This window comes from Elephas maximus, chromosome 15 (assembly GCF_024166365.1).
Source record: "Elephas maximus indicus isolate mEleMax1 chromosome 15, mEleMax1 primary haplotype, whole genome shotgun sequence".
Classification (NCBI taxonomy): Eukaryota; Metazoa; Chordata; class Mammalia; order Proboscidea; family Elephantidae; genus Elephas; species Elephas maximus.
Window position 1 is genome coordinate 42,080,597 of NC_064833.1, and position 17,493 is coordinate 42,098,089.

Genomic DNA, 17,493 nt, shown 5'->3' on the forward strand with positions numbered 1-17,493 from the left:
TCACAGCAATACGCAAGCCCCACAGTGTGACAAACTGACAGACATGTGGGGGTCCAATACTTTAGGTGATAAATAATTAGTAATACCAAAAATGATTTTCCCCTCAAACCAAATATACATCTGGGCCAATATAAAAATGTAATCAGACAAGGAACAGAATTTATTAAATGAAAATCCTTACATCTGCCTTCTCCAGCGCCTTCAGGCAAGTCCATATCCAACTGAGCTGTGAAAATGTGATCTGAATTTGTAGAGTCAGAAAAGCTCTTTCTAAAGATATTTGAAGGATTGATTTGGAGGTGGGGTGAGGATGACTGTTTTTTACTTCATGTCTATTTGGAGTTCTCTGATTCCATCTGTGGCCTGTGAATAGCTTTACTAGTCACAGCTGATTAAAAACAAAATCACTTCACACATGAGTTTGCTGTACTTTTTACTAACATGGCTTCAGTAGCGTCTAAACAGAGCTTCCCATCCTAAACCTTCTTTCTTTCACCAGACTTATGGAGCATTCACTACGTATAGTTCCTATGCTAGGTGCTAGGAATCTGAATATAATTTACATATAATTTAAGGGTAGGTAGATATGCAGACATTTAACTGCAGGTGATATAAACAGACAACTTCAAGATCACAGAAAAGGAATAATTATTCTAAGGGAAGAAGGGAGGGACTTCATAGACAATGTAAATTTGAGTTAATCTTAAAAAGTAGGAATGTGGCAAATGGTTCTCAATAGATACTTATTGACTAAATGAATATAAAAATGAGAATATAAAGAAAATCTCTTACCCTACCCAAGCTCTGAGGAAGAACGTCACAACTTTCTAGTGTGGTTTTAACTCTTTTCTCATTGCTTAGTTATATGGTAAATACATTGTCTGAAACAAAACTTGAGACATACGATGTGATGAGAGTAGAAAGTATCTTAAATTGCAACTTCCCCAGAAAATCCAAGATGTGTGCTTGTATTATTCACATAGTACTTTGATTATGGAAATACAAATGTCTTTAATTGATCTTATCGTCCATATCTGTTAAACTGGTAACTACTAACAGGGTTAGGTACAGATAATGACATTTGAAAGTCAACCATTTTGTAGGATGAATAATCCTAAGGAAAAAAAAAAGGAACTTTGCTTTTGAATGCTTTTATTATATACAGTAAACATATTGGTTTCAGTTATTAGTAACTTCAAATTTCACACAAGCATTTTTTAACATGGAAAATGGGAGATAAGGAAGACTAATTATGATAGAATATTATTTTCCCTAATGAAAAGTCTGGATGGGTGTTTATGAGAATGTTTACAGTGGTTTCGCTTGGAGGTGAGAATTTGGGGGTGATTTTTACATTCTACTTCATAATTTCTTTTAATATCTTTATATTAATATAAAAGAAAATGAAAGATCAAAACAGTAGACTATATCACATTAGTAGTATCGACTTGATGAGACCTCAGGTGTGGGGCTTACAAAATACTATATGAGGTTATGATTCCTTAATTACAAGTTTATATTAACATTTCATTATCCCTTTTGTGGAATAATTTAATATTAGGATGGAGCCAAACAATATGGAGGTATGTCAGGGACTGTCGCCAAAACAGCTGCTTTGATCAGTGAATCACTTTTAGGCTTTCAAGCATACGGCCGACAGGTAAGCAGGAAAGATACAGCAGATATCACTTCCTCTATAGAGCATTGGGATAGAGTATTGGAAACCCTGGTGGCGTAGTGGTTAAGAGAAATGACTGCTAACCGAAAGGTTGGCAGTTTGAATCCACTAGCCACTCCTTGGAAACTCTATGGAGCAGTTCTACTCTGTACTATAGGGTCGCTGTGAGTTGGAATCGACTCAGCGTTAGGGGGTTTTTTGCTTTTGGATAGAGCATTCGATAATGGACAGCAACTTGGTCATTTTACAGTAGTAGAGGCATGTTTGTTTTAAAACAAGGCTAAAATTATAATAATAAGACAGACTTGGAAAAAGAAGGGAATTTGAGTCTTCAGAGAACATTAAAATTTCAGCTGCTTCTGCACAATATCAAAGAAAATAATTTCTTGATACACTTGGAGGTTTAAGTTGTACAAATTGAAATGACTGTCTTTCTGGAAAAGAGAAAATAGGAAGAATGCCAAATGCTTAGTCTCAATTTCTCAATTCTTCGAAGTGGTCATAAAATGTGTCAGTACATGACCACCAACTAATACATTTACAGCTTTTATCTTTACATTTATAACTAGCACATTAATATAACTTCTCTGAATTTTCATAAGTTCTATTTATGTTCATTTTGGATAATTTGTATTGAAGTTGTTTGCATCTTAGGATAATACTAACTCAAGAAACAATCCTTTTTGGTATTTAGGAATGTCAAATAAGTTCAGCTACCAAGATAAGACAGACTATGAAACTATTATTGAAATAAGAGAAATATCCAATTTTGTGGAATCATGCATTGAAACAGATATATCTAAAAATATATGGCCTAATGATAGTATTCAGAAGTATATTTACTAACAAATGGCTAACATTTAATTTCAGAAACACAGTGTAAAAATAAAGGGAGGAATTTAGAAGTAGAAATACCAGGCTTATAGTTTTTACTCTGTCGCTTATGAGCAAGTATTGCCTTGAAGGCTGAAGAAATCACTTCATCTCCTTTGAGCCTGTTTCCTCATCTGTTAAGGGAGAGAGAAGAGAATGATGGTGATAATGATATTCTGTTTTATGTATCTCAGGATTGTTCTGAGAAACTAAAAAGCTTTTGGAAACCAAAGGCGTTTTATAAATATTATTTAAGGTATGCGTATCGAATTACTCTAGCAATTTGTAAAATAATAATACGCTGCCATTTTGCAAGTGTGGATGCTCCATATATACATTCGTATCAGATAGATTTTGCACATCAAAGGTATTTAATCAACCCACATGCCAAAATTATCCCCCTAAACTTGGACCTTTCCCAGGCACCTAAATTAATAGTCAAATTGAATATATGAAGGTGACAGAATAGTTGTCAAGATAACTACAAAGCTTTTGTGACATGGATTCGCTGAGAAATAATACATCATCATCCTCACATCCCCTCGCTACAACCAGGGGCCAGGGAATTCAAAAATTTACATCAAGACTATAGAAAAAATACGTGTGCTTCATCATAAATATCCTTACTTAAATTGAGAAAGGTAGATCAATAATAATTTAGGGTAGCCAGTTAAAAGGTTAAATGGGTAAGTTCAGTTTGTGAAAATTCATCTAATTTTATATTTATGATATGTATACTTTTCTTTGTGTATGTTATTCTTCAATAAAAAGCTTAAATGAGGAGGCTGATATAAGCCATCTATCCAACCTTCCATGTCTTTATTGGACAAACATTTCTAGAATTAACTTTCAAAATTGTTTTTGTAGCCCACCTGGTGTTACTCAAAATACATAGAAGCCTTAGAACAAGAGAGAATTCTTCTTAAAATTCAAGAAGAGCTGGAAAAAAAGTTGTTTACAGGTAATTTTTGCTTTTTGCTTATAGGGTTGCTTTGTTATCTTCTATCACAGGTTAATTTTAGAAAACTTTGCCAGTACTTAATTTACTGTTTTCCTTATTTCTCTTATTTTTATGCAGGCACACCATCTCTCACAAATTTTAAATCTAATACTTCAAGTATGTCTTTGAAAAAAGCCGTGCCTTCCCACACCACCCAGAGTGAGTTTCTGGTGATAGTATATCTTCAGTTCTTTCTTATTTTTAGACCCTTGCCTCTCAGGCGATCATCCAGATTCAGAGGGTAGGAAGGGGGGGTGAGGACCAGCTTCCCGCAACTGCCCTGATCCCTACGTTAGGAGAATTTCAGTGGGTGTGTGTCTCTGTCTTCCTCTTTCTCTTGTTCTTTTTCCTCTGCAGAGGAGGAAAGACTAAAAAAAAAAAAAAGATGTATACTCACGTAATATTTCTTCCCATTTCCAGAGTGAGAGCATTCATGTGAGTGTTTATACCCTGCAGCTGATAGGTGCAAGATAAGTCATGGTCTGAGAATTGGATAATCCCGCTCATGCCCCTCAGACACACACACACGCACACATATGTGTGCACACAGACACACACGCACACATGCACACATACGCTAACAAAAGCCTTGCCTCCCTTCTGAATGGCAGAGTCTCCTGAGAAGTAAGGCCTCTGGAGAATGCTCATTTATTGTTTCTATTTACTCCTTATCTGTTCTTCCCTCCCACAAAGAACATGTATGGAAAAACTGGCTCTAGTTCCGTTTTCTCAAGCTCAGCTTTTCCAAGTTGAGAATGTGAGAAGGAAATAAAAATAAAAGAAGGAACTGAAAATTAAGCCAATGACCAGTCTCCCATAAGATACTGATGTGATTATACAATTGTGATTGGATTCTGACTTTAGAGCTTAACAGTGTCTTTACAAAGTAGGATAGTAGTATAAATGTGGAATAACTGTAACTCAGTGACACAATACTTGAAAAGCCCAGGAAAAGTCCCCTTTCTCTTTTATCTTGCACCTTAACATCTTGGTTTCTCAAAATCCTTAGTTCTCTGGTTCTTGGGAGGATTCTGTGAGCAGGCATTAATGTTCTTAGCCCGCTTACCTGTTTTCTTTTCTGCTTTACCCTAGCCACTGTACCCATCTGCAGTTTCCCCACCCCTCAGAACAGCCTTATAGCACCCCCAGCTTTTAGGGTTTACTGGCACATTTGTTAACTTTTTTGATGCTCAACAACTCCATGTAAGTTGTTTTGAATTTACATTTTCTATAGCTGTTTATGTTTTCATCCCCCCTCTTTTTTTTTTTTTTTTTTTTACAGGAATTCTTTAAGGCAAATTTAACTGGCGTAAGAAGCTCAAGTGATTTGGTCTGCATTAGAGCAAGCTTACCACCTAAATAAAGTTTGGCTTGTTTTACTCCAATAGTTTTAAAATTAAAACTGTTCTGTACACATGATATACAAAACTAAAATTTAAAAAACTTATTTAGAATAAAGCTACTACTGTCTATGTTAGAAGGATCTAAACATTTTGCCTATCATATTCCTTAAGAAAATATAATGTCATATTCTTCAAGTAGTCATTGAGCAGATATCCCCTGAGCACTTATTATATTTGGTTAGCAGATATAGTCAACAGATCATGGGAGGACTAATTTTCCTAGCAATAAATAGACCTAAGACACAATGGGAAAAGCCCCATCCCATCCCCAATTCCTAACGGATCTGTGTATTAAAACCATTCTCACACTTTAGTGAGCATAAGACAAGTGTGACATTTGCTAGCAATGGAATTTCTTAGGCCCATTCCCTGAGAGTTTGATTCAGTATTTCTCGAGCAGGGCTCAGGAATCTCCCTCTTAACAGACACCCCAGGTGTTTCTGATGCAGGTGTTCTCTGAACTACCCTTTGAGATAAACTGTTAGGGCAGCAAGAAAAGACCTTCAAAAAATGAAAGCTTCCTTATTAACTGGAGCTGCACTGTGGCGGAGAGAAGCCTCCTCTGCTCCATTTTGGAGGGACAGGGGAATGTGCTGGAAGTGACCTGGGAGGATGGACCTTTACCTTCTGTAGACCTCATGACTGAGGAGCTCTGAGGACTATGACCTCCCTTAACTCTGTAATCTGATTGAGAGCTTTGGCCGTCCGCTCTCATACAATCACAGAAGGTGTATTCAAAGTAGAAAATGCCACTCCTCTTTCTCCACAGAGACACTTTAATAGTGCCTCAGCACTGAGCACTATTAAAAGGGGAAATATAATTCCAAGTATCGTGAGGCATACGCCAGAGACCATCTTTCTTCCAAAGCAGTGGTTTGTGGACACTTTTTTTTTAAAGCATTGGCCCCCTGTAGTCTCCCCTGCTCTCCCCCTTGCTCCATCCTCTATAATGGCCCTGAAGTCTGACATTTTAAAAGTATTTAAGAGTATTCTGTAGTCCATTTTATTCTAGAATAAAACTAAGAAAATAGATAACTTACTAAAGTTTTTATTGTGTTATGTATATATTAAATTTCCATTAACTTTTGTAATATCTACTTGTTCAAGGAGCCAGTGGATGGTGCAAATGGTTAAGAGCTTGACTAGTAGCTGAAGGTTGGTGGTTCGAACCCACCCAGAGGTGCCTGGGAAGACAGATCTGGCAATCTGTTTCCAAAAGGTCACAGCCTTGAAAACCATTATGGAGCAGTTCTAATCTGCACCCATAGGGTCACCATGAGTAGGAATCAACTCACAAAGGCAAGTAACAACAACCACAGTCTGCTTGTTCACTTTTGTCTTCCCCACGGAGCATCCTCCAGCATAGGCTAGTCCCAAGTTCTGCCGCTGGAGGCAATTTCCTTACATTAGACTATATGAAGAAGAATGGGGCATCAGGATTGGAGGAGGACTCATTAACAACCTGTGTTATGCAGATGACACAACCTTGCTTGCTGAAAGTGAAGAGGACTTGAAGCACTAACTAGTGAAGATCAAAGACCACAGCCTTCAGTAATGGATTACACCTCAACATAAAGAAAACAAAAATCCTCACAACTGGACCGAAGAGCAACATTGTGATAAACGGAGAAAAGATTGAAGTTGTCAAGGATTTCATTTTACTGGGATCCACAATCAACAGCCATGGAAGCAGCAGTCAAGAAATCAAAAGACACATTGCATTTGGCAAATCTGCTGCAAAGGACCTCTTCAAAGTGTTGAAGAGCAAAGATGTCACCCTGAAGACTAAGGTGCACCTGACCCAAGACATCGTATTTTCAATCGCATCATATGCGTGTGAAAGCTGCACAATGAATAAGGAAGACCAAAGAAGAGTTGACGCCTTTGAATTGTGGTGTTGGCGAAGAATATTGACTATACCATGGACTGCCAAAAGAACGAACTAATCTGTCTTAGAAGAAGTACAACCAGAATGCTCCTTAGAAGCAAGGATGGCGAGACTGCGTCTTACATACTTTGGACATGTTGTCAGGAGGGATGAGTCCCTGGAGAAGGACATCATGCTTGGCAGAGTACAGGGTCAGTGGAAAAGAGGAAGACCCTCAACGAGGTGGATTGACACAGTGGCTGCACCAATGAGCTCAAGCATAACGATTGTAAGGATGGCACAGGACTGGGCAGTGTTTCGTTCTGTTGTGCATAGGGTCACTGTGAGTCGGAACGGACTCGACGGCACCTAACAACAACAACAGTGTGCCCAGCAAATGTCTTCTGAAGGGTGCGTGGATTCTTCTTAACATTTCCCCAGTGCACCTCCTCCTCCCTACCCCCACAGTTGGGTGCCTGCCGTTTTCCAGACCCCCATCACCTTGGGTCAGGGTCCTAATTTGTTTCCCTTAATCCTGTCTGGCCACCTCCCAACTGTCTTCAGAGCCATTTTTGTAAAATGCAAATTTGATTGATATTCTGTCACCTAAATCCAATCCTTTTTTTTTTTTTGATTATTGTAAAGCCTGTAATTGTTAAAAGTTCCTTAGAAAGCATGACGTATGTATAAGGCCAACCTGTTTTTTGATGTAAACATTAAGATCAGGCATTTGTTCCTCTTGGAAAGCTGTGTTTGATATGCTTCTCTTACGCAGTCTGCCCCAAACAGCTACAGAAATTATCACTCCCCTTTCCACCACTGGAGCCCTGGTGGCACAGTGGTTAAGAGCTCAGCTGCTAACTAAAAGGTCAACAGTTTGAAACCACCAGCCATGCCTTGGAAACCCTGTGGGGAATTTCTACTCTGTCCTCTAGTGTTGCTGTGAGTTGAAATTGACTCCACAGCAACGGGTTTTGGTTTTTTGTTTCTTCTACTATTATAGTGTGTTCATAACTCTGTAATAGCACTAATCACACTGATTGTAATTTGTTTTACATGTCTGTCTCCTCTACTAAAGCTGTTATTTGACTTTGCATTCCAGCATCTTACATACTAAAGCCAAACCCGTTGCTGTTGAGTCAATTCCAACTCATGGTGACCCAACAGGACAGTGTAGAACTGCACCACAGGATTTCCAAGGAGCGGCTGGTGGATTTGAACTGCCAACCTTTGGTTAGCAGCCAAGCTTTTAAACATTACACTACCAGGGCTCCACACCTTACATAGAACTTAGAAAGTAGATGTTCAATAAATATTTGTTGAACAAATGAAGGAAATATCACTACTGTAAAATCACAGGAAGGTAAAAAAAAAAAAATCTCATCTAAGAAAGTTCAGACTAATGCTATTCACAAAAATATGCTATTAGTAATTTTTATAGTTAGAAATACATACTAATGTGCTAATTTTATGTAAAGTGTATAATCTTTGTTCTATCCACATTAGTTTGCATACTATGAAAGTACGCGTCATCATGACTATCAGAGAAGACTTGATGCAAAAATGAATGCTTATTAAATCCCTCTAGACCCAGCTTTCTCTACCTTGGCACTATTGACATTCATTACGGAGGGCTGTGCCGGGCGTTGTAGGGTGCTGAGCAGTATCTCTGGCCTCTACCCACCACTTGCCAGAAGCACTTTTCCAGTTACGACAACCCAGGATACCTCCAGACATTGGCAGATATAGCTGAGAACCACTGCTGTAGATTTTAGAACATTTGTATGCTTTATTTTTTTAAATGTCTGGTCACAATGGAATGTTTACGTTCTAGTTTTCCAGCATATGATTAATATGTAGATATATTACACCTGCTAGCCTCATAAGACTACCAGCAGGGCCTCCTGATTGATGGCGGCTCATTTGTTTTGGTGGTTATCTGTATTACATCCACTTGAATCATTTCTTTTACTTTGTCTTCCGAAACGTTAAAGGAGATACTGAGCTGATGTTTGTTGAATTAACAAACCTTAAAAAAAATTCTTAGCATTTAATGTAACATATGCTCTATTTTAGGTAATCTTTAAAAGGCCCTTAAATCTGACTTGTGTGTGTAAAAATGAATAAATAAATAAATTCCAGTTGTGCTATAGTTTTGCATCTGATGTGTTTCTTGATTTTATGAGTTCCCTTAAAGAAAAGAAGAATTGAGTTCTGGAAGAGTTCTAGGATTTAAAATCACACCAATTACTTGTATACCATGTAAATTTTCACCCTTCAAAACATAGGAAAATTGAGCTCATACGTTGTTTGCTTGCATTATTGTTTTAGGTGAATAGTGTATTTTGAAATAAATACAATATTGAAGTAATCTAAAAGTAATTTGACCAGTTGGGTCAGGTTCAGCTTTGTGTATATAATTTTTTAATAAGCAATTTTAGTATTAAAGACATAACTTAATCCATGTTACATTTCTTAAATGTGCATCTTTGTCATGTCATTTAATTGAAAATTACTTCATTACCTCACTTGCAAATAATTGTATTTTCCTTTTTAAATCGCTATACTCGTTTTTTTAACAGACTATTTTTCAAACAGTTTGAGGCTTACGGAGAAATTGTGCCGAATGTACAGAGTGCCCACTTACCCCCTCCCACCTGCACATTGTTTCTCCCATTAACATCTTAACCTGCCTGTGGTACATTTGTTACAACTGATGACCCAATATTGATACATTACTCTTAACTAAAGTCCCTAGTTCACATTAGAGTTTACACTTTATGTTGTATAGTCTTACGGTTTTGTAATTGTCCCACAGTTCTTGGATAATCAGTTCTGTTTTCGTCAGTCTTTTTTTTTTTTTAATCTTTGCTTTTCAGTTTGAGAAGTTTCTACTGACGTGTCTTCAAGCTCACTGATTCTTCCCTCTGCTGTGTCCAAACTACTAATGAGCCTATCAAAAGCATTCTTCATTTTTGTTACAGTGTTTTTAATTTCTTGCATTTCCTTTTGAGTATTTCATAGGGTTACAGTTTCTTTGCTTGGATTACCCATCTGTTCTTGAATGTTGTCTGTTTTTTCCGTTAAAGCCTTTAGCATGTCTTAGTTTCCTAGGGCTGCCATAACAAAATACCACAAAGCAGGTGGCTGTAAGGAATTTTCTTACAGTTCTGGAGATTACAATCCAAATGAGGGTCTTGGCCCTGTCAATTCATATGGGTGTTTTAAGGAAGGAAGTGCTTTATGCCTCCATCCTAGTTTATGGTGACTGCCAGCAAGCCTTAGTATTCCTTTGCTACATACAGCTGCATCTGCCTCCCTGCCCCCTGTGTATGTGACTCTGTCTTTCTTATATAAAAGAGGCCACTTGGAAAGACAAACAACCCAATTAAAAATTGGGCAAAGGATATGAACAGGCACTTCACTAAAGAAGATATTCAGGCAGCTAACAGGTACATGAGAAAATGCTCTCGATAATTAGCCATTAGAGAAATGTAAATTAAAACTACAATGAGATTCCATCTCACGCCAACAAGGCTGGCATTAATCCAAAAAACACAAAATAATAAATGTTGGAGAGGCTGCGGAGAGGTTGGAACTCTTATACACTGCTGGTGGGAAAGTAAAATGGTACAACCACTTTGGAAATCTATCTGGCATTTCCTTAAAAAGTTAGAAACAGAACTACCATATAACCCAGAAATCCCACTCCTCGGAATATATCCTACAGAAATAAGAGCCTTTACACGAACAGATATATGCACACCCATGTTTGTTGTAGCACTGTTTACAATAGCAAAAAGCTGGAAGCAACCAAGGTGTCCATCAACTGATGAATGGATAAGTAATGGTATATTCACACAATGGAATACTATGCATCGATAAAGAACAGTGATGAATCTGTGAGACATTTCATAACATGGAGGAACCTGGAAGGCATTATGCTGAGTGAAATTAGTCAGATGCAAAAGGACAAATATTGTATAAGACCACTATTATAAGATCTTGAGAAATAGTTTAAAATGAGAAGAACACATTCTTTTGTGGTTACGAGAGGGGGGAGGGAGGGAGGGTGGGAGAGGGTTATTTACTGATTAGATAGTAGATAAGAACTTTAGGTGAAGGGAAGGACAATAGTACAGGGAAGGTCAGCTGGACTGGACCTAAAGCAGTTTCCTGAATAAACTGAATGCTTCGAAGGTCAGCAGAGCAAGGGCGCGGGTTTGGGGACTATGGCTTCAGGGCACATCTAAGTCAATTGGCAAAATAAATTCTATTAAGAAAACATTCTACATCCCACTTTGAAGTGTGGCATCTGGGGTCTTAAATGCTAACAAGTGGCCATCTAAGATGCATCAATTGGTCTTAACACACCTGGATCAAAGGAGAATGAAGAACACCAAGGTCACAAGATAATTATGAGCCCAAGAGACAGAAGGGGCCACATGAACTAGAGACTTACATCATCCTGAGACCAGAAGAACTAGATGGTGCCTGGCCACAATCGATGACTGCCCTGACAGGGAGCACAACAGAGATCCCCTGAGGGAGCAGGAGAACAGTGAGATGCAGGCCCCAAATTCTCATAAAAAGACCAGACTTAATGGTCTGACTGAGTCTAGAAGAATCCCGGTGGTCATGATCCCCAAACCTTCTGTTGGCCCAGGACAGGAACCATTCCCGAAGACAACTCATCAGACATGGAAGGGACTGGACGATGGGTAGGAGAGAGATGCTGATGAAGAGTGAGTTACTTGTATCAGGTGGACACTTGAGACTGTGTTGGCATCTCTTGTCTGGAGGGGACATGGGAGGGTAGAGAGGGTTAGAAACTGGGAAAATGGTCACGAAAGGAGAGAATGGAAGGAGGGAGCGGGCTGACTCATTGGGGGGGAGTAAGTGGGAGTATGTAGTAAGGTGTATATAAGTTTATATGTGAGACACTGACCTGATTTGTAAACTTTCATTTAAAGCACAATAAAAATTATTTTTTTAAAAGAAGAGGCCACTTGGAAGGGATTAGGATTAGGACTACCTACCCCCATTGCAGTATGAAGGATCCCTGGTGGTATAATGGTAAAATGCCCTGCTACTAACCGAAAGGTAGGCAGCTTGAGCCCACCAGTGGCTCCACTGGAGAAAAGACCCAACAATTTGCTCCCATAAAAATTTTAGCCTAGGAAACCTTATAGGATCACCACATGCCGGAATTGACAAGACAGCACAACTCCAGTATAACTTCATTAATTTCACCGATAACATCTGCAAAGCAAAGCCCTGTTTTCCAGAACAAGGTCACATTCACCAATGCGGGGGTTAGGACATCCAAGTAATCTTTTTCAGGGATACAATTCAAACCATGAGAGCATATTATCATAGTTATTTTAAATTCCAAGTCTGATAATTCTACCTTCTCTGCCGTATCTGAGTCTGGTTCTGATGTTTGTCCTGTCTCTGCAGACTGTGTTCTTTGCTTTTTAGTGTGCCTTGTAATATTTTGTTGACAGCCAGAAATGATGTATTGAGTAAAAGGAACCAAGGTTCTCTCAGTTGTAAAGTTCTTTCGAGGTTGATGTAGTGGTAAGGTGTGCTGAGAAGTGGAGAGTGGTAAAGCGTCCTATAATTAGATCTCAGTCTTTTAGTGAGCTGTTGCCTGGGGTTGAGTTGTGGCCTTCAAAAATGTAAGTTTTTTTCTCCCACCTTTTAGGTAAAACTGGAAGGTTGAAGGAGCCTGAGGTAGGGTATTTTTCTTCCGGCAGGTCGAAGGCTAGAAGGGGGTCGGAATCTGGCAATCCTCCTCCCCTGTGCAGAAGCTAAATGCTGATTTAAAAAAACAAAGCCGTTGCTGTGAAGTCAATTTCAACTCATAGTGACCCTATAGGGTAGAGTAGAACTGCCCCAGAGAGTTTTAGGGAAGCCAACTGCCACATCTTTCTCCCACAGAGCAGGTTGTGGGTCCCAACCGCTGACCTTTCAGTTAGCAGCCAAGCTGCTTAAACACTGTGCAACTGGGGCTCCTTTAAAAATAATAATAATAATAATGGGGCTAAAAAAAAAAAAAAAAATTGCCCTCAAGTCAACTCTGACTCATAGTGACCCTATAGGACAGAGTAGAACTGCCCCATAGGGTTTCCGAGGAGCAGATACTAGGTTCAAACTGCCAACCTTTTCGTTAGCAGCTGAGCTTTTAGCAATTGTGCCACCAGGGCTCTGCCTTAATGGGGCTAGAGCTGGGTGTTTCACCTCCTCCAAGTCAGTCAGGCGCAGACAGGCTCTGGTAAAAGCTGTGTTGTCTAGACCTTGGTAAATCAGTTTTCCTTGAGGGCAGGCCATTGTCAGTGACCTGAGCACCGTTTCACAATGGTTACTTTTCCCCTCTGCCGGCAGAAAGCACACGGGGATTTTTTTCAGAGCTTCAGAGTGAAAACCTAGCGGGGGCTCCTGGAAGTGAAACTCCTGAAAGTACAGAGCCTCCAAGGCTGGGCCTCTGGAGCTTTCTCTCTCAAACTAGTTCATGCTCAGCCTCCAGCAATTAGCCAGTTACCTTTTAAGTATTCCTACAGGCACTGGATTGGCTGAGGCATGGCAGCAACAGGGATCTCTGTTCCTGGTAAGCAGGCGTGCTCTATATTTGTCTGTCTCTCCAGCTTTCAGGGCAGCAGTTAGCTCTGTGGTCTGTTTGCTGACGAATCTGAGAACAGCTGTTGATTTTCAGATTTTCAGCTTTTTCTTATTGTGAGAAGGAGAGGGATGACTTCCAAGCTCCTTTCCTGCCAGGCTAAACACCTGTAACCCAAAACCACTACTCGTTTAAAAATTACATTGCCTTTCTGCTTCAAAAAATATCTCAGTATAGATCCAGTGATTCAGTAGAATTTTGTTCTAGTCCAGGGTCTGTTACTGCCTTCCTGACATTGGGCCATTTATTTAATTTCTTCAAGTCTCAGGTTGCCTATATGTGAAGAATGTATGCCATGTCCCCTTTTTTGTTTTTTAGCTCTAATTGTATGTGATTCTGTGAGGTTATCCGGAGGCCCTGGGAGGACTGGCAGTTCAAGTCCACCCACAAGCACCTCAGAAGAAGGCCTGGTGATCTACTCCTGAAAAAGCAGCCATTGGAAGCCCAATGTAGCATCTTCTACTGTGACACACGTGGGGTCGCCGTGAGTTGGAGTCAACTTGACGGCAACTGGTTTTTGACGAGTATTATTAGGAAAATGGAAACCCTGGTGGCATAGCGGTTAAGAGCTACGGCTGCTAACCAAAAGGTCAGTAGTTCAAATCTACCAGGTGCTCCCTGGAAACTCTATGGGGCAGTTCTACTCTGTCCTATAGGGTCACTATGAGTTGGAATCGACTCGACAGCAACGGGTTTGTTTTTTTGTTTTTTTTATTAGGAAAAGTTTTGATCTCAAGGGTTCTTTAAAAGAGTCACAGAGACTAATGGGGATAAACAGACCACACACTGAGAACCACTGTCATATAACAAATTACAGTTCACAAATGGATCATGGCAGTTTCATATCTGTTCATTTGCCTGGGAATCTCTTCCCTGTTGCACCCGCAGAATTTCTACCAATTTTCAAAGGCTGAATTCAAACGTTCTCTCCTTCAGCGTTCCCTGACCCTTTCCTCCCCCAGCTGATGTGATCATTTCTCTTTTGTCTTGCCTTCATACTTTGCACATATCTCTGCTATAACCAATTGCCCTTGAGTTGATTCCGACTCATGGCAACTACATGTGTGTCAGAGTAGAGCTGTGCTCCATAGGGTTTTCATGGCTGATTTTTCAAAAGCAGATCACCAGGCCTTTCTTCTGAGGTGCCTCTGCATGGACTAGAACCACCAACCTGTTGGTTAGCAGCTGAGCATGTTAACGATTTGCACCACCCAGCGACTCATATCTCTGTTATAAAAAAACCAAACCCACTGCTGTTGAGTCAATTTTGATTCACAGTGACCCCATAGGGCAGAGTAGAACTGCCCCATAGGATTTCCAAAGCTGTAAATCTTACTGAAGCATACTGCCACATCTTTGTCTTGTGGAGTGGCTAGTGCCTTCCAACTGCCAACCTTTCAGTTAGCAGCAAAGCCTTTAACCACTGTGACACCAGGGCTCATCTCTGCTATCCCAGTTGCCGTCAATTCTGACTCATAGTGATCCTATAGGATGGAGTAGAACTGCCCTGAAGTGTTTCCAAGGAGCGGCTGGTGGATTCCAACTGCTGACATTTTGGTTAGTAGCTGAGCTCTTAACCACTGCACCACCAGGGCTCCACTTCTGCTATAGTATTTATCAATTCTTGCACTTTTTGTTCACATGTCTAATTTGTATCCTTAGCACTTACTAGCAGGGCTTCAAACTGTTTCTTCCCAATTCAATCATGGTCGAGGAAGCGAAACCAGACAGTCCCAAATTTTTAAAATTTGAATCAACCAGAACAATAAATGGAACAGGAAAAATTACAGGTAGAAGCCCTGCTAGAAACCAAATCTCCCTCTTAGAAAACAAGGGCGGTGTATGCATTGCAGAGCAACCAAAATTCTTGGCCTTGGGTTTTGAGTGAAGTAGAAACAGTGGTGCCCTGCTCAAAGATGGAGGCTGACCACACCACTTCAAATGTGTGTCACTCTCCACAGTCCTGCCAGTAAGGCTGGAGCTGACAACTAATAGAATCTCGCCCAGCAGACTAGCAAATTGAAGTCAGCCAGACTGGAGGTTGAAACAACAGAAAAACTTATTCACAGTTTGCAAACTGGCAGGCAGGCAGGGTTTCATGACCTAAGGCTGCCAGCTCCCTGAACTAAGGCAGATTTGCTCCTTATATAGGGAGTGACATACATATTCATGAACAGTGAGGGGAGGATCTTCAGTCCTGCAATACGAGCGCAGTCCACATAATTTTTGTCAATAAGTTTTTGCGCAGGGCTCTCAAAATACTATGCACAGCCCTAAAAAAATGGCAATGGCTCCCTATTGCCACCCCAGGAAGGTCATATAGTGGGTAAATTTGGAGTTGGTGCCCCTGTACCTTGGCCTCCTACCCGGAGAGGAAGCCTGGTGAGTCAAGCAATAATGGTGAGGTGTTGTGAAAGTAGCAACAAAAATGTAACTAGAGTAGACTTTTCTGAGAAACAACTGTTATGGGATGGTCAATAACCCTCTGCCCACTTCAGTGCGATCTCATACATCAGCCTCCTGAAAGGGCTGGCTACGCGTTTTCCAAGCCTCTTGTTCCAGAGCTTTGACCCATAATTTTTCCTGTTCTGGTTATCGTTCGGAATCACCCAAATTGTAAAAATTCGAGTCTGTTCTGCCTTCGCTTTGTCAGCCATGACTGAACTGGTTTGAACTGGCTTAATGCTTATTAGACACTTAATAATTTAATGACACTGAAAATTTTGTAATTGTCTACCAGAAAATTATGACTCTGGGCCATAGCTACTTCTTACCCTTGTGGGCTATTTTCTATTGTCTAAAAACAACAGTGCTGCCATCGCCTTACTCAGCACAGGATAGATGTGTATGCTATTCCTATTCTTAGATTCCCTTACTTGTTCATTATGCACATATATATTCTGTAAAGAAATATAAGGCAATCCACTTAATTTTCATCCTAAATGTACTGAGATTAGTCCTTGGGTGACGCAAATGGTTAAGCGCGTGGCTACTAACCAAAAAGTACTACCCAGAGGTACCTTGGAAGCAAGGCCTGGTGACTTGCATCCAAAAGGTCACAGCCATGACAACCCTGCGGAGAACAGTTCTGCCCTGAAACACGTGGGGTCACCAGGAGTTGGGATCAATTCGACAGCAGCTGATCTGGTTTTTTGTTTTGGTGCAGAGATTATGTATATTTTCAATCATAATCTGTTTTTCTCTTACGTACCTTTCTATTTAAGTTAATGTAATCTTTATTTACTAAATTTTTTCATTTATCACAAAAAGGAAAATAGTTTAAATTTCTTAAAAAGAATAATTAACTTTTGATTCATATGAAAAACACTTTATAACGTAATGGTAGCACTTACTCCATCTAAGGATTTTAAGTGGATTGCTACAAAAAAATCAGGGTGGCATTTTTCATGTTCTGTACCATTAATTTTTAAAGCTTGCTGGTAGAAAAGAAGAATGCACTTAATGAATTTGTAATTATAATTGAAGAATTTTGTGTCCATTAAGACTATTGTGGGTATGGTCCTTTTATGCCATATGCATTCAAAGTTCCCTTCCTGCCAGAAGTAGAATTTTTTTTTTTCAAATCAAAAGAATTACCTCTTCTCAGAAAAAATACACTTGCACTCAGAAAAGCAATCTCATTAACTGGAATGTGAAATGAGACAAATGACAGGACAAACAAGGAGCAAACAGATTGTCATAGAGTAAGAATGTTCTAGGGTACAAGAGCTTACGCATTACTGCCGTTGAGACAAATAATGCAACACGCTGTGGAAAAACGTGTGTGTGTGTGTGTGTGTGTGTGTTCGGAGGATGGCTATTCTTGTTGATAACTCTTCATTATTACATTTCAGCTGAAGGAGAATGATGGCTTTAATCCAGATGTAATTCAGCAAAGACCACTGTGTAGTCGTTATAGGCATCAGCAAACTGATTCATGTGCAATTGGTCCAGAAGTTACAAAAACTGTTTGAGTTCTTGTTTGTACCCACC

General features: G+C 39.7%; 1 protein-coding gene across 14 annotated transcripts in view; it reads left to right on the plus strand.

Annotated features, from left to right (window-relative positions):
• The window catches only part of RGS22 (regulator of G protein signaling 22), a 145,145-nt gene extending 136,182 nt beyond the window's left edge, over positions 1–8,963 (plus strand). For 7 of the 14 annotated variants that reach the window (XM_049853627.1, XM_049853619.1, XM_049853620.1 and 4 more), the window contains 3 exons: positions 1,562–1,660; positions 3,419–3,512; positions 3,630–4,817. In XM_049853627.1, coding sequence (XP_049709584.1) covers positions 1,562–1,660; positions 3,419–3,512; positions 3,630–3,796 — 360 coding nt within the window. In that variant the 3' untranslated portion in view covers positions 3,797–4,817. The other 7 variants (XM_049853621.1, XM_049853624.1, XM_049853622.1 and 4 more) reach the window with 3 other exon arrangements.
• Positions 8,964–17,493: the final 8,530 nt, after the last annotated feature.